Below are 26,733 nucleotides of genomic sequence, written 5' to 3'. Positions count from 1 at the left end.
TGGGCGGGGCGGGGCGGGGCCCGAGGTGGGCGGGGCGCGGCTGGAGGCCTCCGGCGCGGGCGGGGCCCGAGGTGGGCGGGGCGGGGCGCGAGGTGGGCGGGGCGCGGCTGGAGGCCTCCGGCGCGGGCGGGGAGCCGGAGGCCGGAGCTGAGGCGCGGGGCGGGGCCTCCTCAGCGTCCGGGCCCGGCGCGGACGCCGCTGGCAGCCGCAAGAGCCGCGGTCGTTGGGGCGGTTGCGGCCGGCGCCTTCTCCACCTGCGCTCCCTTCTTCGCCTCAGCAGCGACTCCAGCCCCAGCCGCCCTTCCAGCCCACGGCGTCGCCGCTGGCGCCACCGCCCGACCCGCAGGCCGCCGCGGGCCGCGGAGCCCATGAGGGCGCGGGCCCCGCCGCCGCCTTAGCGGCGTCGCCGTCGTCGCGGAGCGTCCCGAGCCGGCGCGGGCATGGCCGCGGCATGAGCGCGGAGCCGCCGCCGGAGCCGGAGGACAAGGCGGCGTCGGAGCCCGCGGCGGCAGCCATGGCAGAGAAGCGCCCGGGCGGGCAGGCCGCCGGCTGCATCCCGGTGAGCGCGGGGGCGGGTCCCGGCCCGGGGTCGCGGGGCGCCGCGCGGGGCCTGCGTCCCCGGGGTTTGCGGGCTCCGGGCCTCGGGAAGTCCTCCCCGGGCCGGCCATCGGACTCCTCCCCGGGCTTCCCTAGCGCCGCGGCTCTCGAGACAGAACTCGAGGGGGCTCATTGTTTGCGACAGCGCTAGACCCCGGGCCCCGGGCGTGAGGAGCGTGGCCCTTGCAGGGATCTGCAGACGGGGGCTGGCGGTGCCGTTTCCGCGGCGCAGTTCCTGGCCGCGCCTGCGCGGACGTGTGGGGGCCTCAGGCGGGAACTTGGAGGTGGAGGCTGGGCGGCACCTCCGCGCTTCCTGCTCCCCCGGCGGCCGCGCGGGTGCGGGGCGGGATCTCGGGGCAAAGCTGGCGAGGCCCGGCCCGAGCGGAGCGTGTGCGGGCGGCTCTCGCGCTGCGGCGCTGCGCCGGGTGCGGGGGGCGTCCGAGGCCGCGACCCCCCTGGCACGGGCCCGGCGGCACAGGCCGGTTTCTGTGGTGGAGTACTCCGTACCGGCCTCGTCAGGAGTACTGAGAGCCAGGCATTTCTTAAAGACTCCGCGTCGGGGGCTGGGGGTCCGTCTAGGACGGGAAGTGTGGGAACGCTACAGTGGGTAGGAACTGACGCAAAGAACGCTGGAAGTTTTGGGAAAATTAAGGGTATGCAGTCAGCTTCACATTTTCGCTTACATGTCTGTATTTGCGTTTAAAAACGCTACGTGATTATTCCTTGGTGATGTGAGTCCCCGCCGGAATTGGGAGGGTGGGGGACGTGGAAGGAACAGGAAGTGGAGCGCCGCCGGAAGAGCTGGTTTCCAGCCCTGGCTCCCTGAGAACCGGCGCGCGCTAGGCAAGGCCCCGCCGCTCCGCGCCTCCCCCGTGGCCGGAGAGCTGGCCATGTGGAAGGACCCTCCTGGCCCCAGTGGGTCCCAGTTTTTGAAAAAGCGTTGGGAGTTCATTTCTTTCCTTTTTTTTTTCTTTTTAGGATTTTATTTATTCATTTGAGACACAGCGAGAGAGAGAGAGCATGAGCAGGGAGAGAGGCAGAGGGAGAAGCCGGCTCCCTGCCGAGCAGGGAGCGCGGTGCGGGGCTCGATCCCAGGACCCTGGGACCATGGCCTGAGCCGAAGGCAGGCGCTGAACGACTGAGCCCCCCAGGCGCCCCAGAAATTCCTCATTTCAAAGATAAGCTTTCCATAAAGGGAATTTTATCTTCAGTGGGGAAGGAAATTCCAGAGAATAAGTTTTTCTCGTTTTGTTTTTGATTATTTAAAAAGTAGACCTGTCATCTTCCTCCCCCTCTAAACTAAACCGAACTGCCAGCGCCTCCCCCTGTCTTGGAATGGATGGACCATAATTACTAACCAGAGGCCACGCCAGTAACGTGAGAGGTAGCCGCCCTCATTCCTTGCCATGCTCACAACATCCAGTACGTCCTTAAGTCTAACTGATGTTACTGGGCAAAGATTTTAGGTTTTTATTCTCTGCATCTCTGTGGTTCATTTCCTCAGCATTTTGACTTATCTTTTGGGACCCTGGCTTCACCTCACCATTGGTCTGCTGTCCACAGTGTTGATCAGTGTGATCTAACATGTAAATATAATTACTACTGTCCTTAAATTTTTTCATTGGCTCGCCTTGGTTTATAGGATAGAAAAAATAACCTGGCAGGTTGAAGCATTATAGCATAGTGATTAGGTGAGCATGCTCAGAATCCCAGTTCCCACCTTTTATTACCTACATAACTTTGGGCAGGTTACATAATATCTCCGAATTAATAATAGTATTTACCACAGAGGATTGTGAGGGTTACTGCAACCTTGCACCCAGTAAGTTCTCAATAAATATTTACTGTTATTAGTTCTCAATATGTTTGGCATGAATGATTGGCCAGAATGTATAGGTGATCCCTGACTGTCAGTCATTCACTAAAAATTAAAGTTGGTAATTTTATGCACTTAGAGCTAGAACTTTTGAGGGATAGTTACTCAAGGAAACTTAGACTCTTTATTCCCTGTTTCCTTCTCCTGTGGACCCTGATGCTAACCTAATTTGGGCACAAGTACATTCCTGCTCAGTCTTCCCTTGTCTGTGAGGGTCCATGGAGTCAGTACTGATAAACTGCTGCAAAACTGACTTGAGTTTTCTGATGCTTGCTGTACTTAGTGAGTGACTAGCATGGGCAGGTGGCACAGTTCAGACACTGGTGCTTTTTGGAATGTGTGGTGGCTGGGAAAGCAAGTGAATGCCTTTAATCATATAGGTTCATGTTGTATGCTGGTACCCCAAAATTATGCATCTTTCCTGCTTGCACTTTCTGTCTAGTGTCACTTCCCAGGAGCTATGTTCTGCAGCCTCTGTGACTTGATTTCATTTTAATGTACTGGAATTTCCTTATAGCTTGAGGCCAGTGATACTCATGGTTTCAGGTTCTTAGATGCTAATAATTACAGGGAAAACTGCCCATACACAGGGAACCTGCCGGCAGCTTTTCAACCTTGTGTGGCACGGAGATGTATTGACCTGAAAGAGATTGGCACAGAGATGTATTGATCTGAGTAATGGAAGGGAATCAAGTATTTACTTCAAGAGATCATTGCCTCGTAGAAAAGGGATGTGTGTTTAGCGAGTAAGTTCTTGTTTTATTTCCTCTTTGCTCTTTCCTTCCCTAATCGCATGTACAAACAACTTGAGATGTTTCATCAGAATTGTTTGCATTATCATTAAATGTATATTTTCTGTCATACTTAACCTTCATAATCAGGTAAGGGGAAAGGTTTTGTTGTTGTTTTTGGCATCATTTACCCGTGAGCATCTGATGAAAATTAAGGATTTGCTGCAAAGAAGACACAACTAAGTTTAGCATACTATTTCAGGATGTTCTTGGACTCCCAGAAGCCAATGCTTGGTAACGGGTTAAGAGCCCTGATATAAGGCCTCTCAGGATCATTGTTGTTCTGGTGACATTTGATGTCTCTTAAGTTGATTTTCCTAAGACTGTTTCAGAGGTTTTCTGTAAAGGCTAATTTTAATTCTGATTTTTGAGAACAAGAATATTATTTATTATGTAGGCAAAATGGAAATAATACTGAAGAGTAGCTTCAGGTAAAAAAAAAATGCTAAAATGACTCTGTTATGTTTATAAAAAGATAAAAGAGGGTCTAGGGACATATTAGGGAAAATTAACTATAAGCTTTAAATTCTTTCTTGACACTGTTAGGGACCAGTATGATCATTTCAATAATAAAATAGTACTGGGACATTGGCATAGCAACCTCTCAAGTAAATTCTAGCAGATAAGGGGAGAAACTGAAAGCATTTGTGAGCAGTTGATATATTGCAATTTAGAAAAGCCAATACGTGGGCTTTCATAGAAACATTTACTATATTTCATATTTAGAATTATGCAAATTTCTAGTCAGCTCACTATCATCACGGCTAGCCTTTGTCATAACACAGGCTTATCCTTGCTGTTGTGTTGTTCTCAGGCCTGGCATAGGCAGGATTTTGTAGACCTTGCTTCTTAGGATATTTGAGCATCCTTTTCCACCATTTTTCTTACTAGATTAAGTCTTTGAAGATAGGGACTACAGCTGTGTATCTTTTTTTTTTAATTTTATTATGTCAGTCACTATACAGTACATCATTAGTTTTTGGTGTGGTGATCCACGATCCATTGTTTTCTTTTCTTTTTTTTTTTTTTTTAAAGATTTTATTTATTTATTTGAGAGAGAGAGAATGAGAGAGAGCACGCGAGGGAAGAGGGTCAGAGGGAGAAGCAGACTCCCTGCTGAGCAGGGGGCCCGATGTGGGACTCGATCCTGGGACTCCGGGATCATGACCTGAGCCGAAGGCAGTTGCTTAACCAACTGAGCCACCCAGGCGCCCACGATCCATTGTTTTCGTAGAACACCCAGTGCTCCATGCAGTGCGTGCCCTCCTTATTACCCATCACCGGGCTAACCAATCCCCCCACCCCCTCCCCTCTAAAACCCTGTTTGTTTCTCAGAGTCCACAGTCTCTCATGGTTCGTATCCCCCTCCGATTTCCCCCCCTTTCATTTTTCCCTTCCTTCTCCTAATGTCCTCCATGGTATTCCTTATGTTCCACAGATAAGTGAAACCGTATGATAATTGCCTTTCTCTGCTTGACTTATTTCACTTTACAGCTCTGTATTTTTTAATCTGAAATAGTCTTTTGGGGATGATCAATAAATATTAATAAAGAAAGAAGTCATTCAGTGTTGCTTTAAGCCAGTTTTTAGGCTTATTAATGATAGAAGCTTGTCTTTTACTTTTTTTTTCTTTTGTCATTTATATAATATGCTTTGGCCTTATAAAACAAGTTGGGAGGGGGGCGCACCTGGGTGGCTCAGTCGTTAAGCCGTCTGCCTTGGGCTCAGGTCATGATCCCAGGGTCCTGGGATCGAGCCCCACATCGGGCTCCCTGCTCTGCAGGAAGCCTGCTTCTCCCTCTCCGGCTCCCCCTGCTTGTGTTCCCTCTCTTGCTATCTCTCTGTCAGATAAATAAATAAAATTTAAAAAAAAATTGGGGGAGTTCTGGTTTCTTCTTTTCTCTGAAGATTTTGTGTATGGTAAGATAATTTTAGAACTTAATGGTTTTTAGGCTGGGGTAATGTAGTTGTATAACAATCGAGGTTTTCTTTTTTTTTCTTTTAAAGATTTTACTTATTTGACAGAGACACAGCGAGAGAGGAACACAAGCAGGGGGAGTGGGAGAGGGAGAAGCAGGCTTCTTGCGGAGCAGGGAGCCCGATGTGGGGCTCGATCCCAGGACCCTGGGATCATGACCTGAGCCGAAGGCAGACGCTTAATGACTGAGCCACCCAGGCACCCCAACAATCGAGGTTTTCTATTTGATTTTCCTTTTTTTCTTAGTAAGTTGTATTTTCTTAGGAATTTGTCCATTTCACCTTCAAATTAAATGGCATAAGGTAAGGTTGTTTGTAATAGCCTCTTAGGCTTTTTTTAAACTACTATAAGATCCTTACTGTTTTTATTGCTGACACTGGTAATTTTTACCTCATCTTTAAACAAAAAAAAAAATTCTCAGTGTGTTCTGGGTAATCATCAGTTTTGCAAATGGGGGTAATTTTGCATCGTCTGTATTTCTGTTGTATGAACTAGAATATCCAGGAAAAGGTTCATTAGCAATGGTGAAAGTTCACGACTTTCTCTTCATAACAGAAATACATTTTTTTCATTGTTAAGGATGGTGTAAACTATATGTGTGAGATAAATGGGCTTTATTACATGACAACAGCATCTTCTTATTCTTACTGTCTTTTTTGTATGTGTTCTCCTCTTCTCCCCCACTTTCTTCCTCTTTGCCTCCCTCCCTCCCTTCCAGTTCAGTGTCTCATAGAAGCTTCACAAGTGGGCTATGAAGTCTGAGACGTCCCTTGGAGAAATAGGTTGTGGCATAGTACAGGCATTGTTGTATGAGAATTGGAGAGAAATTTGTCATTAATCCCTGTAATCAACTGTAATAAATAATCTGCTAAAACATAATATCTGTGAATTATGTCAGCTTCTTTCTAGCTGCCTGACTTTTTAATACACAGTTCTGTATTTGCTTATAGTTCTACAATAGCTTCATTGAAATAAAATTGACATAGTAAAAACTATGTTTAGAGTGCACAGGTTTGTGTTTTGACGTGTATGCACTTGTGAAGTCGCGAGCACAGTCACAATGGTGAATGCCCATCGCCCCCAGAAGTTTCCTTGTGCCCATTTACATCCTGTCTCTCCGCCTACTCCCTAGGCAAGCATTTATCTACTTTCTGTCACTAGGTATTACTTTTAATTTTTTAGCAAATACTCTTTTTGGTTTGACTTTGTTTTTCCTCAGCATAAATTATTTTGAGATTTATCCATATTGTATATAAATCAGTGTAGTCTTTTTTTTTTTTTTTAAGATTTTATTTATTTATTTGACAGAGAGAAAGAGCACAAGCAGGCAGAGTGGCAGGCAGATGGAGAGGGAGAAACAGCTCTCCGCTGAGCAGGGAGCCGGATGTGGGGCTCGATCCCAAGACCCCAGGATCATGACCTGAGCTGAAGGCAGCTGCTTAACGGACTGAGCCACCCAGGCGCCCCAGTGCATTCTTCTTTTGTTGCTGAGTAGTACTCCATTGCAGGGGTGTTATCACAATTTGTCCATTCAGCATTGATGAACATTTGGTTATCACCAAGTTTTGGCTAGTATAAATAAAGTTGCTATGAGCATTTGTCTACCAGTCTTTGTATGGGATATGCTTTTATCAGAGTGGAATGGCTGAATCATATATCTAAAGTTATCGTACAGTTTTACATTGTCACTAGCACTGAGAGTTCCACCTCATCTACATCCTCAAAACTTAGTTTTAGCCCTTGTAATAGATCTGTAGTAGTGGTATCTTACTGTGTTTTTAATTTGCATGTCCCTGTGGCTAATGATGTTCAACATCTCTCCATAAATTTATTTGCCATGTTTATATTTTCTTGATGAAGTGTCTGCTCAAGTCTTGCCTATTTGTTGTTGTTGTTAGGTTGTTTATTATCTTAAAATTGATTTTTTTTTAAACAATGTGTATAGTGACACATAAGTTCTTTTTTTTTTTTTAAGATTTTATTTATTTATTTGAGAGACACAGAGGATGAGAGACAGAGAGCATGAGAGGGAAGAGGGTCAGAGGGAGAAGCAGACTCCCCATTGAGCCAGGAACCCGATGTGGGACTCGATCCCGGGACTCCAGGATCATGACTTGAGCCGAAGGCAATCGCTTAACCAACTGAGCCTCCCAGGTGCCCCTTAAAATTGATTTTTGAGAGTTCTTTATATATTTGGGATGGAAGTCCTTTATCAGATACATGCTTTGCAAATATTTTTTCCAAGCTGTGCTTTTTGAAGAACAGTTTTTAATTTTCATGAAATTTAATTTATTAATTTGTTTTTTATGGATAGTGTTTTTGGTTTTACATCTAAGAAATGCTTTTGCTTAACTCATTATCACAAGGATTTCCTTCTCTGTTTTTAGAAGTTTTTTAAATTTTACAATTAGGTTTATGACCATTTTGAATTAGTTTATAATATGGTGCAAAGTGTGGATGGAAATTTGTTTTTTGTGTATGGATAATTGATTGTTGCGTGATTTGTTGAAAAGACTTTTTTTTTTAAGATTTTATTTATTTGAAAGAGAAAATGGGGGGGAGGGGCAGAGAGAAGGCGAGAGAGAGAATCTCAAGCAGATTCAGTGCTGAGCACAGAACCTGATGTGGGGCTCAAGCCCAAGATCATGACCTGAGTCTGAGATCATGACCTGAGCCAAAACTAAGAGTCCAGTGCTTAACCAACTGAGCCACCCAAGCCCCCTGAGAAGACTTTTTTTCACTAAATTGTCTTTGCACTTTAGTCGAAATTAGTTTCAGTTGTCCATATATGTGTCAGTCTATCCTGGATTCTCTGTCTCATCTGTTTATCTTTATATCAGTACCACTTAATCTGTATTACTGGAGGTACATAATACTTGAAACTAACAGTGTTAGGCTTCCAACTTTGTTTTCTTTTAAAAATGTTTTGGCTATTCCAGATCCTTTGCATTTTAGAACTATAGAATCAGATTGTCAACTTTTACAAAAATAACAAAAAACCCTGCTTATATTTTCATTGGGATTGTGTTGACTCTGAAGATCAGTTTGGGAAGAATTGAAGACAACATTGAGTCTCCTTATCCATGAAGGAGGTACTGCTCCATTTATTTTAAATCTTCTTTTAAATTTCCCATCTTTATTTTGTAGTTTTCAGTATATAGATCTTTCACATCATTTCTCAGATTATACTCTATTTCATATATTTGTTTTTAAAGATTTTATTTATTTGACAGAGACACAGCGAGAGAGGGAACACAAACAGGGGGAGTGAGAGAGGGAGAAGCAGGCTTGCTGCAGAGCAGGGAGCCCGATGCGGGGATGCTATTGTACCTAGTAGTGTAAATATATTAAAAATGTGAACTCTTAAAAAATTCAGATTCATAATTGTTTGTTGCCAGTATATAGAAATATAGTTAAGAAATTCCTAACATTGTGATATAATACATGTAACATAGAATTGACTGTTTTAACCTTTTTTTTTTTTTAAAGATTTTATTTATTTTTGACAGAGAGAGAGAGAGAGAAAGTACAAGCAGGGGAAGCAGCAGGCAGAGGGAGAGGGAAAAGCAGACTCCCCGCTCAGCAGGGAGCCTGATGCGGGGCTTGATCCCAGGACCCTAGGATCATGACCCGAGCCGAAGGCAGACGCTTAACCATCTGAGCCCCCAGTGCCCCCCCCTTTTTTTAAGTGGGCTCCATGCTGGGCCCAGTGTGGGGCTTGAACTCACAACTCTGCGATCAAGACCTGAGCTGAGATCAAGAGTTGGATGCTTAAATCACTGAGCCACCCAGGCACCCCTTTCCCTTTTTTTTTTTAAGATTATTTATTTATTTATTTGAGAGAGTGAGCGAGAGAGCACGAGCAGGTGGAGGGTTAGAAGGAGAGGGAGAAGCAGACTCCACACTGAGCAGGGAGCCCAACATGGGGCTCAGTCCTAGGACCCCAGGATCATGATCCGAGCCAAAGGCAGACACTTAACCGACTGAGCCACCCAGGTGCCCCAACACTTGAACCATTTTTTAGCATGCAGTTTAGTAGTGTTAAATATATTAACATATATAGAAACCAATCTCTAGAACTTTTTCAGTTTGTAAAACTAAACCTTTACATCCATTACACAGAATTTACCCTGTCTCCCGTTCCCTAATAACCACCTTTGTGCTTTTAGTTTCTATAAGTTTGACTACTCTAGATACCTCATATAAGTGGAATCATAGTCTTTTTGTGACCATCAGCATAATGTCCTCAATGTTGTTGTTGACACATGTTGAAATATGTTGTCTTTAAGATTGTTGAAGACGTGTAGTGTGCCTCAGAATTTCCTTCAAGACTGAAGAGTATTCCATTTTATGTATATGCCACATTTTGTTTCTCCATTTCTCTGATGAGTATTTCATTTCTTCTGGGTTTTGTTGTGTTTTTTTTTACTATTGCAAATAATGCCTTTGTGAACATGATTGTACAAATATCTCTTTGAGAGCCTGCTTTCAGTTCTTTTGGATACCTACCCAGAAGTGGAATCACTGGATCATTGGATAATTCCATTTTTAATTTTTGAGGCACCGCCATGCTGTTTTCCTTTGTGGCTGCACCATTTTAAATTCCTACCAACATTACACAAGGGTTCCAGTATCTCTACATCCTCACCACACCTGTCATTTTCTGGTTTTTGTTTTGTTTTGGAGAGTAACCATCCTGATAAGTGTGGAGGGATATCTCATTTTGATTTTGCATTTCACTAATGGTTAGTGATTGAGCATCTTTTCATATGCTTATTGGCCATCCGTATATCTTCTTTGGAGAAATGATAGTCCTTTGCTCATGTCCAAATTGGGTTGTTATTGTTGTTGTTATTTTGAGTTGTAGAGGTTCTTGGTAAATTCTGGAAATTACCTTCTTACCACATAATGCATTGCAAATATTTTCTCCAGACGTTGCCTTTTCACTCTGTTGATTGTATCCTTTGATGTGCAGAAGTTTTAAATTTTGGTAACATCCAACTTACCTGTTTTTACTTTTGTTGTCTTTGTTTTTTGGTGTCATATCAAGATATCATTGTCAAACCCAGTGTTATGAAGCTTTCCCCTTAAGTCATTTTGTAAGAGTTTGATGTCTTACATTTAGGGTTTTGGTTCATTTTAAAAGTTTCTGATTTTGATGAAGCCCAATATCTACTTTTTCTTTGTTGCTTGTTTCTTTTGTTGCTTTGGAGTCATGTCTAAGAATCTATGACTAAATCCAAGGTTTTCCTCTGTTTTCTTCCAGGAGCTTTGTGGTTTTAGCTTAGATCATTTATCTGGTCTGAGTTAACTTTTGTATATGGGGTGAGGTAGAGTTCCAGCTTCATTCTTTATATGAGGAAATTCAGTTGTCTCTGCATCATTTGTTGAGGAAACTGTTCTTTCCCTTTTGAATGGGTTTGGCACTTTTGCCAAAAATCGGCAGGACATAGATGTATGGGTTTGTTTGTGGAAACTCAGTTCTGGTCAGCTGGTGTATATGACAGCCTCTCTCTCTTCTGCTCCCATATTGGCAACTCACTGATGTTTCTTGTGTACTGTGATCTTTGAGTTGGGGATCATGTTTGGGACAAATGGGAGTAGCTTTCAACCTTATCTTTTTCCAGTTGAAGGCAGATGTCCTGATTGACAAAAGCCAGATGCTCTAGTTCATTTGATGTTTTCAGGTCACATTGATAAAGCAAGTGAGGGGTTTAGTGGAGATTGTTCTTTTGCCCAGATACACACTAGCCAGGCCAGACTCCTTAGTGTGGGAAAGTGGGGGTGGTGGGTGAGTAAAGGGCTGCACTTCGCCTGAAGAACTGTCTGCATTTGGCTCCTGTCACCTCTTACTTAGGTTGTGGCAGTCCAGGCTACCTATCATATGTATGTGCTGATTCTGTTTGTAGAGAACTTTGGCTCTAAGAAAGGTAGTGTAAGTAGTACGGTGGTTAGTCACGTACACTCTGGAGGTAAGTGATTGTCTGGATGGAATACCAGCTTAGGCACTTAGTAACTGTGCGAGATGGGCAAGTTACTTGAATTCTCTGCATCTGAGTTTTGTCACCCACAAAATGGGAATAATAATAGTTTCTATCTCAAAGAATTCAGTGAAGATAAAATGGTAGGATTTGTGATGTGCTTTCATCGGTCTTGGCATGGTATCTGTTGTTGCTTCTGCTGCTATTGTAGGATAGTTTTTGCCTATGTATAGTTTAGGATCTTTTCTGGTAGACTGTCCCTAACCTGTGTCATTGTTCTTTAGAGTGTTTATTTCTATTTAAAATTTTACATTCCATGAAACAAGAACAGGGATAGTATCCTCTGTTGATACCATTGCCCCCAGCATTTAACTGACATAATGGGACTCAACAAACATCTGTTGAGTGAATTAACCACTTGGAATTGAATATTTTCATTCTTAAAGAAGATTGATAGAAATAGAAATATTTACAAAAGCAGTCCTTGGCATCTTGGTTTGCTTTCAGTCGGTGGTGGTTGGTAAATTATAGAGTTTGAAAAGTTGAGTTAAAAGCAGTTATCTTACAAATGTTTAATGAATGCTTAGTCTCTCCAACATCATAGTCATTGTATTTATTCAACTATTTAATGCAGTGCTGAGAAAATTTTCATAATTTTTATGGAAAAGTTATTTCATCTAAAGCAGTAAAATTGTTTTTCCTACTGGCTTTCCAGTATTAGGAGGATGAAAGCAAAACCTTCAGGTATAATCATTTATTTGTTTTAAAACTATTTGTGTTTTTCATCTTTGTGTTTATATTTTAAAAGATTTCTGATAAAGAATTTATTTTTGTTGGAGCATTTTACTAACCAGATAAATACAAATGATATGGGCAAGAAGTACTAAATGTCTGAATTATTAAAATACTAAGAGATTATAGTGAAACATACTTCTCATAAATGTCTTCAGTAGTACTGCAGAGATGTCTTTGAATCTTATGGCAGTACATTCCAACTGTGGAGTACCAGTTTTCAATCAAAATGTATTTTAAAATAATTTTTCTGCTTAGAAGTACAATAGAGCCAACAGTTTACAGTTACAGCCTTAGTTGCTTAGCTTACCCATAAAAATCAAACTGAAATATTTCATTTTTAGTAGCTTAACATTGTTCATGGTGTAATGATACACTTGATGATAAAGGGATTTTTTATTGCACATAATAGGAAATACAAAAATTGTGTGCTTATTTTAGCAGTTTAATATCACCAAAGACCTAGTGGGCTCATTACATTCATATGCTCTGCTCTTCCCAGGGTGCTAGTTTTTGGTCTTTAGGATTGACCACATATGGTCTCAAGTTGGTTGACGTTGCTAAGTATCACATGCTTACACAACAGTGCCCTCACACTGGAAACAGTAATGTTTTGATATTGTCCCTAGAAGAATGAAGGAAAGTCCATAAACCCTCCCACATATTTCCCCTCATATCTTCCTGGCCATAATTGGGTCATGTGGTTCATTCCTATGTTTGTTTTTTTTTAAGACTTTATTTATTTATTTGACAGAGAGAGACACAGAGAAGGAACACAAGCAGGGGGGAGTGGGAGAGGGAGAAGCAGGCTTCCTGCTTGAGCAGAGAGCCCGATGTGGGGCTCGATTCCAGGACCCTGGGATCGTGACCTGAGCCGAAGGCAGACGCTTAACGACTGAGCCACCCAGGTGTCCCTACTCCATCAGATTCTTAACAGAAAAATGTTTCCTGGCCCCAGTGTGAGTAAGTGGAATACAAAGGGGAGTTCATAAATATCAGTAACCTGATAAAATAACTGAGAAGCTGCTGACATTCCTTAACTACCCTGAGCAGAGGTGGGTCCTTCCCTACCAAATCCCTGTAGCCTCTTTTCCACATACAACTAGTCTGTCTCCTATACTACACAACACCTCTCAAAGGCAAGGATCTCGATAGTATTTCTCTAAATGTACCCTGAACTCCGAAGATGACAGGCTTTTGTGACAGAAAAAGTTGACTTTCCATACCACCCAAGACATTTGCGAATAAATTCCCAACGGTATTCATGTTTCAGCAACTGTGTGCATAAAGAGACTGTAGTCACCTTCTGACACTGCAGGCTTGAGAACTCTTCAGGTCCAGAAGTTGAATCTTGACAAGCCAACTTGACCAGGATAATTCAATGACTTAAAATAGGAATGAACCAGGGCGCCTGGGTGGCTCCGTCATTAAGCGTCTGCCTTCAGCTCAGGTCATGATCCCAGGGTCCTAGGATTGAGCCCTGCATCGGACTCCTTGCTTGGCAGGGAGTCTGCTTCTCCCTCTGCCTGCTGCTCCCCCTGCTTGTGCTCTCTCTCTCTCTGACAGATAAATAAAATCTTAAAAAAATATATAAAAATAAAGCTTTATTTTAGAGTAGTTTAGACTTAGAGAACAATTGCAAAGATTGTATAGAGAGGTTTCATAAACCCCACACCCGTTTCCTTCTATTATTAGCATCTTACACTGGTATGGTATATTTGTCAAAATTAATGAACCAGTGTCCATACTTTACCATCACCTAAAGTCTACATTTCATTCACATTTTGCTAGTTTTTACTGAATGCCCATTTTCTGTTCCAGTATTTCTTTACATTTAGTTGTCATGTCTCCTTCAGTTCTTCTGGGCTGTGATAGTTTCTCTGACTTTCCTTGTTTTTGATGACCTTCACAGTTTTCATGAGTCCTGGTTAGATATTTTGCAGAATGTCCCTCAGGTGGGATTCATCTAATGTTTTCCTTAATATTAGGGTGAGATTATGGGTTTGGGGGAGGAAGCCCACAAAAGTGCAGTGCTATTTTCATTACATCAAGTCAAGGATACAAATCACTGTTGCTGTTTGTCACCTTCTTTATAAAGTTACTCTTTTCCTCTCTTTCTATGCTGTGCTCTTTGGAAGAGAGTGTGTGCAGCCCACATTTGAAGAATGGGAAGTTATGCTTCACTTTCTTGAGTACAAAGTACCTATGTAAATTATTTGGAATTCCTCTGCACAGGAGATTTGTCTGTTCTCCCCCTTTTGTTTACTACATCATCTTATTAGTATAAACTTAGAAATATTTATTTTATAATTTGGGTTATAATCCAGTACTGCTTTGCTCATATTGTTCCAGCTTTAGGCATTGGGAACTCTTTGACATACCCCATGTTTTTGTCATCGTGTTAGGTTTTGTTTATTCGTTGTTTTTTGTTGTTTTAGCACTTACATTCTGGCACTACAAGATGCTCCAGGTTCCTCTTGTCTGTTTCCTGCCTTAGTCCTAGAATTAGTCATTTCTCCAAGGAGCCCTGGCTCCTTTTGTTGGAAAATTGTATTTGAAACCAAGACCTGAGTACCAGATACTTAAAGTGCTGTTGGCTGCCACGGTGTCATTACTTCTAGGTTCTCAGGTGACAGGTCAAGGAAAATATATGTGTGTATATTAGCCTGTATGTATATATATATCTATAAATATTTCTGTATGTGGTTGCCTGTATCCTTGTAAAGCTAGAATGAGGTCATAATGATACCCAAATCTAATCTGTTAGCACATGGCTCATCCTGTCTCTCTCCCCTTGTTTGTTTATAACCTTCCACTGGGGTGGTGAAAAAAGTAACTCCCACCATTTGTCATCCGTTTACTTAATTGTTCAGTTCCAGGACACTGGTTTCAGAATTGTTATCTGTACCATTGTGGGGAACATATTTATCAATTAGAGTACAGTGCTTATGTGAGGTTCCTTTTGCCTTCAGTCTTGCAGACTACTCACTCCTAATGTTATTTAGATCACTAACTTTCCCCCCTATTCTCTTCAATGAAGTTGAGTCATGCATTCTTTTTTTTTTTTTTAAGATTTTATTTATTTATTTGACAGAGAGACAGCGAGAGAGGGAACACAAGCAGGGGGAGTGGGAGAGGGAGAAGCAGTCTTCCCGCTGAGCAGGGAGCCCGATGTGGGACTTGATCCCAGGACCCTGGGATCATGACCTGAGCCAAAGGCAGATGTTTAACAGCTGAGCCACCCAGGTGCCCTGAGCCATGCATTCTTAATACAGTTAGTTCTTTGTCACATTCTGCAGTCCATGCTGAGATTCTCTGACCTCTTAAACATTTTTTTTTCAATTAACATGTACTAAGGTTCTCTTCTTGTTCCAAAAGTCTGTGGGTTTTGACAAATACATAGCGCCACTTACCATCTACCATTACAGTGTTGTACATAAGTTTTACTACCTGAAAAAGTCCTTTGTGCTTCAACTGTTTAACCTTACCTCTTCTGCCCCTAGCAACCACTGATCTGTTTACCACCTCTGTAGTTTTACCTGGTATCATACACCATATAGATAGCCTTCCAGACTTGCTTCTTCTCACTTAGCAATGTGCATTTAAATTCTGCCATCCAGCAATTGCATTGTTTTAATTTGCATTTTTAAATGATATATGCTGAGCATCTTCTCATATAGTTATTTGCCATGTCATTTTTGGTTAGGAGTCTGTTCAGAACCCCCCCAACCCCGTTTTATAATTAGGGGATTTATTAACTCATTTAACAAGAAATCTGATGGAAATAAAATTTCAGGATCAGTTCATTTAGCATGTAAGCAGTATAATCAAGGACCCGGGTCCTTTGTGTTTTCTGTGTATTGACTTGTCTGGCTTTTATGGTCTCAGGTGTCTGTCATTGTTCCAGCCTTCACACACCATCAGCAAAGTCCAGAGGCAGCGAAGAGACAGAGTCAGCCTTTTTTTTTTTTTTCTCATTATGGTGTTTCTTTTTTTTTTTTTAATTTTATTATGTTATATTAGTCACCATACAGTACATCATTAGTTTTTGATGTGCTGATCCACGATCCAGTGTTTTTGTATAACACCCAGTGCTCCATGCAGTACGTGCCCTCCTTAATACCCATCACTGGGCCAACCAGTCCCGCCTCCCTGCGCCCCTCTAAAACCCTATTTGTTTCTTAGAGTCCATAATCTCTCATGGTTCATCTCCCCCTCCAATTACCCCCTTCATTCTTCCCTTCCTTCTCCTAATGTCCTCCCTGCTATTCCTGATGTTCCACAAATAAGTGAAACCATATGATATTTGACTTTCTCTGCTTGACTTATTTCACTTAGCATAATGTCCTCCAGTCCCATCCATGTTGATGTAAACGTTGGATATTCATCCTTTCTGATGGCTGAGTAATCTTCCATTGTATATATGGACCACATCTTCTTTATCCATTCATCTGTTGAGGGGCATCTCGGTTCCTTCCACAGTTTGGCTATTGTGACATTGCTGCTATGAACATTGGGGTGCATATGGCCCTTCTTTTCACTACATCTGTGTCTTTGGGGTAAATACCAAGCAGTTCAAATGCTGGGTCATAGGGTAGCTCTATTTTTAAATTTTTGAGGAACCTCCACACTGTTCTCCAAAGTGGCTGTACCAACTTGCATTCCCACCAACAGTGTAAGAGGGTTCCCCTTTCTCCACAACCTCTCCAACATTTGTTGTTTCTTTCGCTGTCCATTTTTGCCATTCTAACTGGTTTAAGGTGATAATCTCAATGTGGTTTGGATTTGAATTTCCCTGATGGCTAATGATGATGAACATTTTTTCATGTGTCTGTTAGCCATTTGAATGTCTTCTTCAGAGAAGTGTCTTTTCATATCTCCTGCCCACTTGATTATTTGTTTTTTGGGTGTTGAGTTTGAGAAGTTCTTTATAGATCTTGGATACCAGCCCTTTATCTGTAATGTCATTTGCAAATATCTTCTCCCATTCTGTGGGTCACCTCTTTGTTTTGTTGACTGTTTCCTTTGCTGTGCAGAAGCTTTTCATCTTGATGAAGTCCCAAAGTTCATTTTTGCTTTTGTTTCACTAGCTTTTTGAGATGTATCTTGACAGAAGTTGCTGTGGGTGATGTCAAAGAGGTCACTGCCTATGTTCTCCTCTAGGATTTTGATGGATTCCTGCCTCACATTGAGGTCTTTCATCCACTTTGAGTTTATCTTTGTGTGTGGTGTTAGAGAATGGTCCAGTTTCATTCTTCTGCATGTGGCTGTCCAATTTTCCCAGCACCATTTATTGAAGAGACTGTCTTTTTTCCATTGCATGTTTTTTCCTGCTTTTTCTAAGATTATTTGACCATAGAGTTGAGGGTCCATATCTGGGTTCTCTATTCTGTTCCATTGGTCTTTATGTCTGTTTTTGTGCCAGTGGCATGCTGTCTTGGTGATCACAGCTTTGTAATATAGCTTGAAATCAGGCAACGTGATGCCCCCAGCTTTGTTTTTCTTTTTCAACATTTCCTTGGCGATTTGGGGTCTTTTCTGATTCCATACAAATTTTAGGATTGTTTGTTCCAGCACTTTGAAAAATGTCATTGGAATTTTGATCGGGATGGCGTTGAAGGTATAGATGGCTCTGGGTAGCATAGACATTTTAACAATGTTTATTCTTCCGATCTATGAGCGTGGAATATTTTTCCATCTTTTTATGTCTTCTTCAATTTCTTTCATGAGTGTTCTGTATTTCCTAGAGTATAGATCCTTTACCTCTTTGGTCAGGTTTATTCCAAGGTATCTTATGGTTTTTGGTGCTGTTGTAAATGGAATCATTTCTCTAATTTCTCTTTCTGCAGTTCTCTTGTTAGTGTATAAGAAAGCAACTGATTTCTGTGCATTGATTTTGTATCCTGCCACATTACTGAATTGCTGTATAAGTTCTGGTAATTTGGGGGTGGAGTCTTTTGGGTTTTCCACATAAAGTATCATGTCGTCTGTGAAAAGAGAGAGTTTGACTTCTTCTTTGCCAGTTTGAATACCTTTTATTTCTTTTTGTTGTCTGATTGCTGTTGCCAGGACTTGTAGTTCTATGTTGAACAATAGTGGCACCTTCTAGTTTCGTTGATCTGATCTGTGTTTCTGGTTTCTAATTCATTTGATCTCTGCTCTGATCTTCATTATTTCTTTTCTAAAGCGTGGCTTAGGCATCATTTGTGCTTTTTCTCTAGTTCTTTAAGGTGTAGAGTTAGTGGGTGAATTCGGGATTTTTTTATTTTTTTGAGGGAGGCTTGGATGGCTATTATTTCCCCCTTAGGACTGCCTTTGCAGTATCCCATAGGTTTTGGATTGATGTGTTTTCGTTCTCATTGATTTCCATGAATTGTGTAAGTTCTTTGATTTCCTGGTTAACCCAAACATTCTTGAACAGAGTGCTCTTTAGCCTCCAAGTGTTTGAATTTCTGCCAATTTTTTTCTTGTGATTGAGTTCCAGTTTTAAAGCATTATGCTCTGAGAATATGCAGGGAATAATCTCAATCTTTTGGTATCGGTTGAGACCTGATTTGTGAGCCAGTATGTGGTCTATTCCAGAGAAAGTTCGATGTGCGCTCAAGAAGAATGAGTATTCTGTTGTTTTAGGGTGGAATGTTCTGTAAATATATGAGATACATCTGGTCCAGTGTATCATTCAAAGCTCTTGTTTCCTTGTTGATTTTCTGCTTAGATGATCTGTCCATTGCTGAGAGTGGAGTATTGAGGTCTCCTACAATTAATGTATTGTTATCAATATGACTTTTTTTTTGGTTAATAGTTGGCTTACGTAGATGGCTGCTCCCATGTTGGGGGCATAGATATTTACAATTGTTAGATCTTCTTGTTGGATAGAGCCTTTAAGAATGATATAGTGTCCTTCTGTGTCTCTAATTGCAGACTTTAGTTTAAAATCTAATTTGTCTGATACAAGAATTGCTACCCCAGCTTTCTTTTGAGGTCCGCTGGCATGGAAGATGGATCTCCATCCCTTCACTTTCAGTCTGGATGTATCTTTAGGTTCAAAATGAGTCTCTTGTAGGCAGCATATGGATGGGTCCTGATTTTTATCCAATCTGCAACCCTGTGCCATTTTATGGGAGCATTTAGGCCATTCACATTGAGAGTGATTATGGAAAGATACGAACTAATTTTCATCATGTTGCCTGTGAGGACATTGTTTTTATAGATTGTCCCTGTAAATTTCTGTTGTATATCACTCTTGGGGTCTTTCTCCTTTTATAGAACCCCCCTTAATAGTTCTTGCAGGGCCAGCTTAGTGCTCACATATTCTTTCAGTTTCTGTCGGTCGTGGAAGCTCTGCATCTCTCCATCCATTCAAATGACAGCCTTGTCAGATAAGTATTCTTGGCTGCAGTTCTTGTTTAGTACCCTGAATATGTCTTGCCAGGCCTTTCTGGCTTGCCAGGTCTCTGTGGATAGGTCTGACGTTATTCTGATGTTACTCCCTCTGTACGTAAGGAGTCTCTTCCCCCTAACTGCCCTGAAGATGGTTTCCTTGGCTCTAAAATTTGCAGGTTTTACTATTACATGCTGGGGTGTTGGCCTGTTTTCCTTGATCTTGGGAGGGGTCCTCTCTGCCTCTAGGACAGGAATGTTTGTTTCATTCTCCAGATTAGGGAAGTTCTCAGCTACAATTTGCTCAAATACATCTTCTAGTCTCTCTCTCTCCACTTCCTCCGGGATTCCAATTATTCTGACACTGGAATGCTTCATGGTGTCACTTATTTCTCTGATTCTATTTTCATGGATTCTGAGTTGTTTTCCTTTGGCCTGCTCTCTTCCCTTTTTATCTATTATATTGTCTTCCAGGTCGCTTATTTGTTCTTCTGCCTCAGTTACCCTAGCTGTTAGATTATCTAGATTGGATTGGATCTCATTGATAGCATTTTTAAGTTCTGCCAATTCAGCTTTCATTTCTGCCCTTAGAGACTATGTTGTCATTAATTGATTTCTCCATTCTTGCTATTGTCTTCAAAATTGCTAGTCTGAATTCCATCTCCGACATCTTGGTTATATCTGCATCCGTTTGTAAATCTGCAGCATAAGTCATGATCTCTGAGTCTTTTCTGTTTTGGGGGTTTCTCCCCCTACTCATTCTGTCGATGGGTGGCTGAGGGAAGGTATAGAGTCCAAATTATTGACCAGAACCCAAGCAAGATGCACCTGTTTTCTTGGGACCTTAGGGTTGCTGGCCTCTTGTTTTCCCAGCCTGTCTTCTGGGGGAAGGGCCTGCCGTGCTGTTATTCAGGCAACCCCGTTTGGGCGGAGTTGCCCTGCCCCTCTGTGGGGGGTGATGGGCTCAGAGGGAATCAGTTTTTGGGGCTTTTGTTCTCTGGCGGCTCTCCCCGTCTCTTCCAGGAGTCAGAGCAGAAGAGACTGTTTCCAACCCTCTGCCTCAGAGCAGAGAGATCGTAGTCTGTTCTTCAGTGAGCTCTCCAGGCCACACTGTTTCCGTTTCTGTCCCTGCTGCTATAAACTGCAGTCCTGGGTTGTGTGCCCCTCTGCAGAGCTCCCAGTCCTGCCTCCAGGTCGGGGCACGTTTCTGCCCTTTGTGCTTCTAAAACTGCCAGCTGCTCTGGGTTTCCGCCTCAGGGGCTGCCCTAAAGTCCTTTCCCCGCCGCTACAGGTCTGTGAGCCTGTGCCCGGTCCCCAGCGCGCGAGGCTGTTGCTCACCGGCGGTGTAGGATCCCCCAGCCAGGCTCCCTCCCACTGCTGTTTATTCTCCAATATTTGCCCGCAGAATCACGGCTCTCCGCTTCGTACCTTGAAGCCAACCGCCTGCGATATTCTGTTTTTAGAGATCCAGATCTTCTTACATCTCCGGCTGGTTTTGTGGGTGCTCAGAGTGGTCTGGTAGCTATCCAGCTCAATTCCGGGGACCAGTTGGAATAGGGTCCCCTACTCCTCTGCCATCTTTCCTCTCCTCCCCCAGAGTCAGCCTCTTTGTGTATCTTTCTCTCATCTCTTTTTTTACCATTGCATTTTTTATTGAGATATACTCACATAAAATTGACTGTATTCCAATGTACAATTTTTACTATATTCAGAAGTTTATGCAGCCATCACCACTGTCAGAACATTTTTGTCTCCCCAAAATGAAACCCAGTACCCATTAGCAGTCATTCTTCATTTTCCCCTGCTCTCAAGCCTTGGCGACCACTGAGCTGCTCCCTCCCTCCCTCTGAATTGTGTAGTCTGGGCATTTCACTTAAATGGAATCATACTATATGTTGTTGCTTTTCCTCTTGGCTTTTCTCACTTAGCATTATGTTTTCAAAGTTCCTCCATGTTGTAGCATGAGCTTATACTTTATTCCTTTTTATAGCTGAATAATACTGCATTGTATGGATATACCACTTATTGTTTATTTATTCAATCGGTTGGTAGACATTGGGGTTGTTTCCACACTTGGTTACTGTGAATAATGTTGTATGAACATTTGTTTACAAGTTTCTGTATGAACGTATATTTTCAGTTGTCTTGGGTATTGGAGTACAGTTGCTGATAATTATATGGTAACTGTTGAACATTTTGAGGTACTCCCAAACTATTTTCCACAGTGGTTGTACCATTTTAAATTCCCAACAGTTCTGTATGAGGGCTCCAATTTAATTCCTCATCAATGCTTGTTATTATATTTTTTTATTACACCCATTCTACACCACTGTGGTGGTACATCACTGGTTTTGATATTCATTTCCCTGGTGGCTAATGATGTTGAACATCTTTTCATGTGTTTATTGATCACTTGTTTATGTTCTTTTTTTTTTTTTTTTTTTTAAGATTTTATTTATTTGACACAGAGAGAGAGAGACAGCTAGAGAGGGAATACAAGCAGGGGGAGTGGGAGAGGGAGAAGCAGGCTCCTGGCTGAGCAGGGAGCCTGATGCTGGGCTCAAGCCCAGGACCTTGGAATCATGACCTGAGCCGAAGACAGACGCTTAACGACTGAGCCACCCAGGCGCCCCGCCCCTGTATATCTTCTTTCAAGCAATGTTTGTGCAAGTCCTTTGCCCGTTTTTAAATTGGGTTACTTCTTATTTTATAAGTGAGTTGTAAGAGCTCTTGATTCAAGTCCCTTATCAGGTTTGAGTTTGCAAATAATTTCTTCGACTCTATGGCTTGTCTTTGTTCTTTCAGCAGTGTTTTTCACAGAGAGTAAGTTTTTAATGTTAATGGAGTCCCAACATATCAACTTTTTCTTACATGGATAGTGACATTAGTGCTCTGTATACAAACTCATTGTGAAACCAACGGACCTACTTTTAGCTCTGTGATCTATTTTGAGTTCCTTTTTTTTTTTTTAATTGTGGTAAAATATACATAACACAAAATTCACCAATTTAGGCATTTTTAAGTGTACAGTTCAGTGGCATTTAAGTACATTAACATTGTTGTGCAACCATTACCATTGTCCATCTCCAGAACTTTTCATCATTTGAAACTGAACTCATTAAAAAATAATTCATTGTTTCCCTTTCTCTCTATCCCCAGACGACTACCATTCTACTTTCTGTCTCTTTGAATCTCATATAACAGAATCATACAGTATCTGTCCTTATGTGCCTGGCTTATTTGACTTAGCATGATGTCATCAAGATTTAGCCAAGTTGTAGCGCTTATCAGAATTCCTTTCTTTTCATGGCTGAATAATAGTCCATTGTATGCACATACTATATTTTGTTTATAAATTTATCTGTCAGTGGACATTTGGATGGCTTCCACCTTTTGGCTGCTATAAATAATGATGATATCAACATGGGTGTACAAATATCTCTTTGAGATCCTGGTTTCAGTTCTTTTGGATATGTACCCAGAAGTGGAATTACTGGATATTTGGTAATTCTATTTTTAATTTTTTAGGAACCGCCAGGCTGTTTTTCACATTGGCTATACCATTTTACAGTACCACCAACAGTGCACAAGGGTTCCAGTTTCTCTACATCCTTGACAACACTTGCTTTTTTCAGGTTTTTAAATATTTTTTCTTTTTAATCATAGCCATCCTAATGAGCACGAGGTACTATCCTTGTTGTTTAACTTTGCATTTTCCTAATGATAAGTGATGTGGAGCATCTTTTCATGTGTTTTTTTTGTCCTTTGCCCATTTTTTAATCAGTTTAGTTTTTTGGTCCTTGAATTGTAGGAGTTTTTTAAATATATAATCTGGGTAATCCTCATTGGATATATGATTTGCAAATATTTTCTTCCATTCTGTGGGTTGCCTTTTCACTCTGTTGATAATGCCCCTTGATGCACAAAAGTTTTTCTTTTTGATTAATCAGATTATCTGTTTTTTTCTTTTGTCTCCTGTTCTTTTGGTGACATTGGGGAAAGCATTGTCAAATCCAATGTCAGGAAATTTTCCTATGTTGTCTTCTAAGAGTTTGTAGTTTTAGCTTTAACATTTAAGGCTTTGATCCATTTTGAATTAATTTTTTGTACATGATGTGAGGTTAGGTCCAGCTTTATTATTTTGCATATTATGAATAGCCAGTGTTCCCAGCACCATGTGTTGAAGAGACTATTCTTTCTCCATTGAATGGTCTTAGCACTCTTGTTGCAAATCATTTGGCTATCATACAAGTATTTATTTCTGGACTCTCTATTATTATATCCCGATGGTTTATGCTGGTACCTCACAGTTTTGATGAGCTTTGTTGTATGCCTTGAAAGCACGAAATGTGAGTACTGCAGTTTTCTTCTTTTTAAAGATTGTTTTGGCTGTTATTTCAGGGTCCCTTGAGATCCCATATGAATTTTAGAATGGGTTTTTCTGTTTTTGCAAAAAATGGAATTGGGATTTTTGTAGGAATGACATTGAATCCATAGATCCTTTAGGGCTATTCACATCTAGACAACATTAAGTTTCCTGATTCATGAACATGGAGTGTCTTTCTGTTTATTTTTGGTCTTCTTAATTCCTTTCAGCAATGTTTTGTAGTTTTCAGTGCTGAAGTATTTTGCCTGCCTGGTTCATTTTTCCTGAGAATTTATTCTTTTTGATGCTATTGTGAAAGGAATTGTTTTTGTAATTTCCTTTTCGGATTGTTCATTGTTAGGGCAACTGAGGGGTGCCTGGGTGGCTCAGTCAGTTAAGTGGCTGCCTTAGGCTCAGGTCATAATATCAGAGTCCTGGGATTGAGCCCTGGGTCAGGCTCCCTGCTGAGCAGGGAGCCTTCTCCCCCGCCCCTTCTTCGCTCATGCAGTCTTTCTCTCAAATAAATAAATAAAATCTTTTAAAAAATGCAGCTGATAGGGCGCCTGGGTGGCTCAGTCTTTAAGCGTCTGCCTTCAGCTCAGGTCACGATCCCAGGGTCCTGGGATCAAGCCCCACGTCGGGCTCCCTGCTCAGTGGGAAGCCTGCTTCTCCCTCTCCCACTCCCCCTGCTTGTGTTCCCTCTCTCCCTGTTGTGTCTCTGTGTCAAATAAATAAAATCTTAAAAAAAAAAAAAAAAAAAGGACCGCCTGGGTGGCTCAGTCGTTAAGCGTCTGCCTTCGGCTCAGGTCATGATCCCAGGGTCCTGGGATCGAGCCCTGTTTCGGGCTCTCTGCTCAGCGGGAAGCCTGCTTCTCCCTCTCCCACTCCCCCTGCTGGTGTTCCCTCTCTCACTGTGTCTCTCTCTGTCAAATAAATAAAATCTTAAAAAAAAATGCAGCCGATATTTGCATGTTTTTTTGGGTTTTTTTTGGTCCTGCAGTTTTGCTGAATTCATTTATTAGCTCTAAAGTTTTTTTTTTTGTAACCTTTAGGGTTTTCTATATGTAAGATGATGGCATCCCCAAACAGAAATGATTTTACTTCTTCGTTTCCAGTTTGGATACTTTTTTTTCCTTATGTAATTATTGTGGCTAGAACTCCCAGTACTATGTTGTATAAAAGTGTTGAAAGCAGGCATCCTTTTCCTGTTCCTGATCCTAAAGGAAAAGTTTTTTCAGCCTTTTCACTATTGACTGTGATGTTAGGTGTGGATTTTTCCTATGTGCCATTTATCATACTGAGGTAGTTTTCTTCTATCCTTTTTAAGATTTTTTATCATGAAAGGCTGTTTGTCAAATGCTTTTTCTGCATCGTTGGAGATGGTCATATGTTTTTCCCCCTTTCATTTTAATGTGATGTGTTCCATTGATTGATTTTCATATGTGAATTTTTCTTACATTCCAGGAATAAATGTCACTGGGCCATGGTATTAGAACCCTTTTAATAGGCTGCTGAATTTAATTTGCTAGTATCGTGTTAAGAATTTTTGTGTCCTTAGAATAAGGGAAATTAATCTGCAGTTGTCTTTTCTTGTAGTATCTTTTTCTTTGGTACAGGTAAATGCTTTCTTCATAGAATGTGTTAGGAAGTGTTCCCTCCTCTTCATTGAGAGTGATTGATTTTAATTCTTTAAATGTTTGGTAAAGTTTACCATTGAAGCTGTGAGGGCCAGGGCTTTTCTTGGTTGGGAGGTTTTTGATCACTGACCCAATACCCTTACTAGTTCTAGGTATATTCAGGTATTCTATTTCTTCATCATTCAGTCTTAGTAGATTGGGTGTTTCTAGATATTTGTCCATTTCATCTAGTTTATCCAATCCATTGTCCTACAGTTGCTCATAATACTCCTTTATAACCTCACTTTTGTTTCCAGATCTAGTAATTTAAACTTCCCTCTATATTTTGTGGTCAGTTTCACTAAAGATTTGTTAATTTTTTGATAGTTGGATGATTTTTTGTTGCTTTTTTATTCAGTATTGCATTTATTTCTGCTCTAAGTCTTTATTGTTTCTTTCCTTTTTCTTGCTTTGCTTTAGTTTTGCTTTTCTAGTCTCTTACAGTGAAAACTTAGGTTATCGATAGCAGATTTTTTTTTTTATAATAAGGCATTTACAGCTAAAAACTTCCTTGTAAGCACTGCTTTAACAGCACTCAACAAGCTTTGATATGTTGTGTTTTCATTTTTGTTCATCTGAAAGTTTTGTGATCTTCCTTGTGATTTCTTATTTGACCTATGGTTATTTAGGTGTATGTTGTTTAATATCTACATATTTGTGAGTTTTCCATGTTTTTTATGTTACTGATTTCTAGTTTCATTACATTGTGGTCAAGAGAACATAATTTATACGATTTCAATCCTTTCAATTTATTTAGACTTGTTTTATGATATTTCTGTGTACACATGAGAAGAATGTACTGCTGTAGTTGGAGTGTTCAGGTAGATGTTTGTTAGGTCTAGTTAGTGTAGTGCTACTAACATCTTTCCTTCCTTGTTGATCTTCTAATTGTTCTGTTCATTATTAGAAGTGGATATGGAAATCTTCAACTATTATTATTGAACTGTTTATTTGTACCTTTTATTTTTAAAGGGTATTACAGTTCAGAATAGCCAGAGTGATGTTAAACCTCTAGTCACTTCTCTTTGGGAGAGAATTATGGTCGGCTTAGGTTAACAGGACTGGGTCTAGAAGTTGTTTTCCCTTTCAAGCAATACAATGTTAATTCCTCAAATTAGAAAAAGAAAATTTCAGTGCCTCAATATTTCCTATGATGCATAGACAGTCTTTTAAACAGAATGCTGGGGACCATGTCTTTTATTCACCTACAAGCTAACTTCAGTATGCTAGGAAAATCATCAGTTTGCACCCTGGAGCGAAGGCCTTCTGGCTCCATTTTAGAGTGGTTTCCCTTTA

The 26,733-nt window shown here is 41.2% G+C and overlaps 1 protein-coding gene across 1 annotated transcript in view; it reads left to right on the top strand.

Moving 5' to 3' along the window:
- The first annotated feature begins 163 nt into the window (after positions 1–163).
- The window catches only part of MFSD14B (major facilitator superfamily domain containing 14B), a 70,764-nt gene continuing 44,194 nt past the window's right edge, over positions 164–26,733 (top strand). Inside the window, exon 1 of the mRNA XM_025891742.2 lies at positions 164–559. Coding sequence (XP_025747527.1) covers positions 452–559 — 108 coding nt within the window. The 5' untranslated portion in view covers positions 164–451. The remainder of the gene's footprint in view (positions 560–26,733) is intronic.

The sequence above is a fragment of the Callorhinus ursinus genome, unplaced genomic scaffold (assembly GCF_003265705.2).
Source record: "Callorhinus ursinus isolate GAN/ISIS: 27379988/994484 unplaced genomic scaffold, GSC_fseal_2.0 scaffold28, whole genome shotgun sequence".
In the NCBI taxonomy this organism is placed as follows: Eukaryota; Metazoa; Chordata; class Mammalia; order Carnivora; family Otariidae; genus Callorhinus; species Callorhinus ursinus.
Note: the sequence above shows the minus strand (reverse complement) of the source record. Positions and strands in the feature narration are given on the sequence as shown.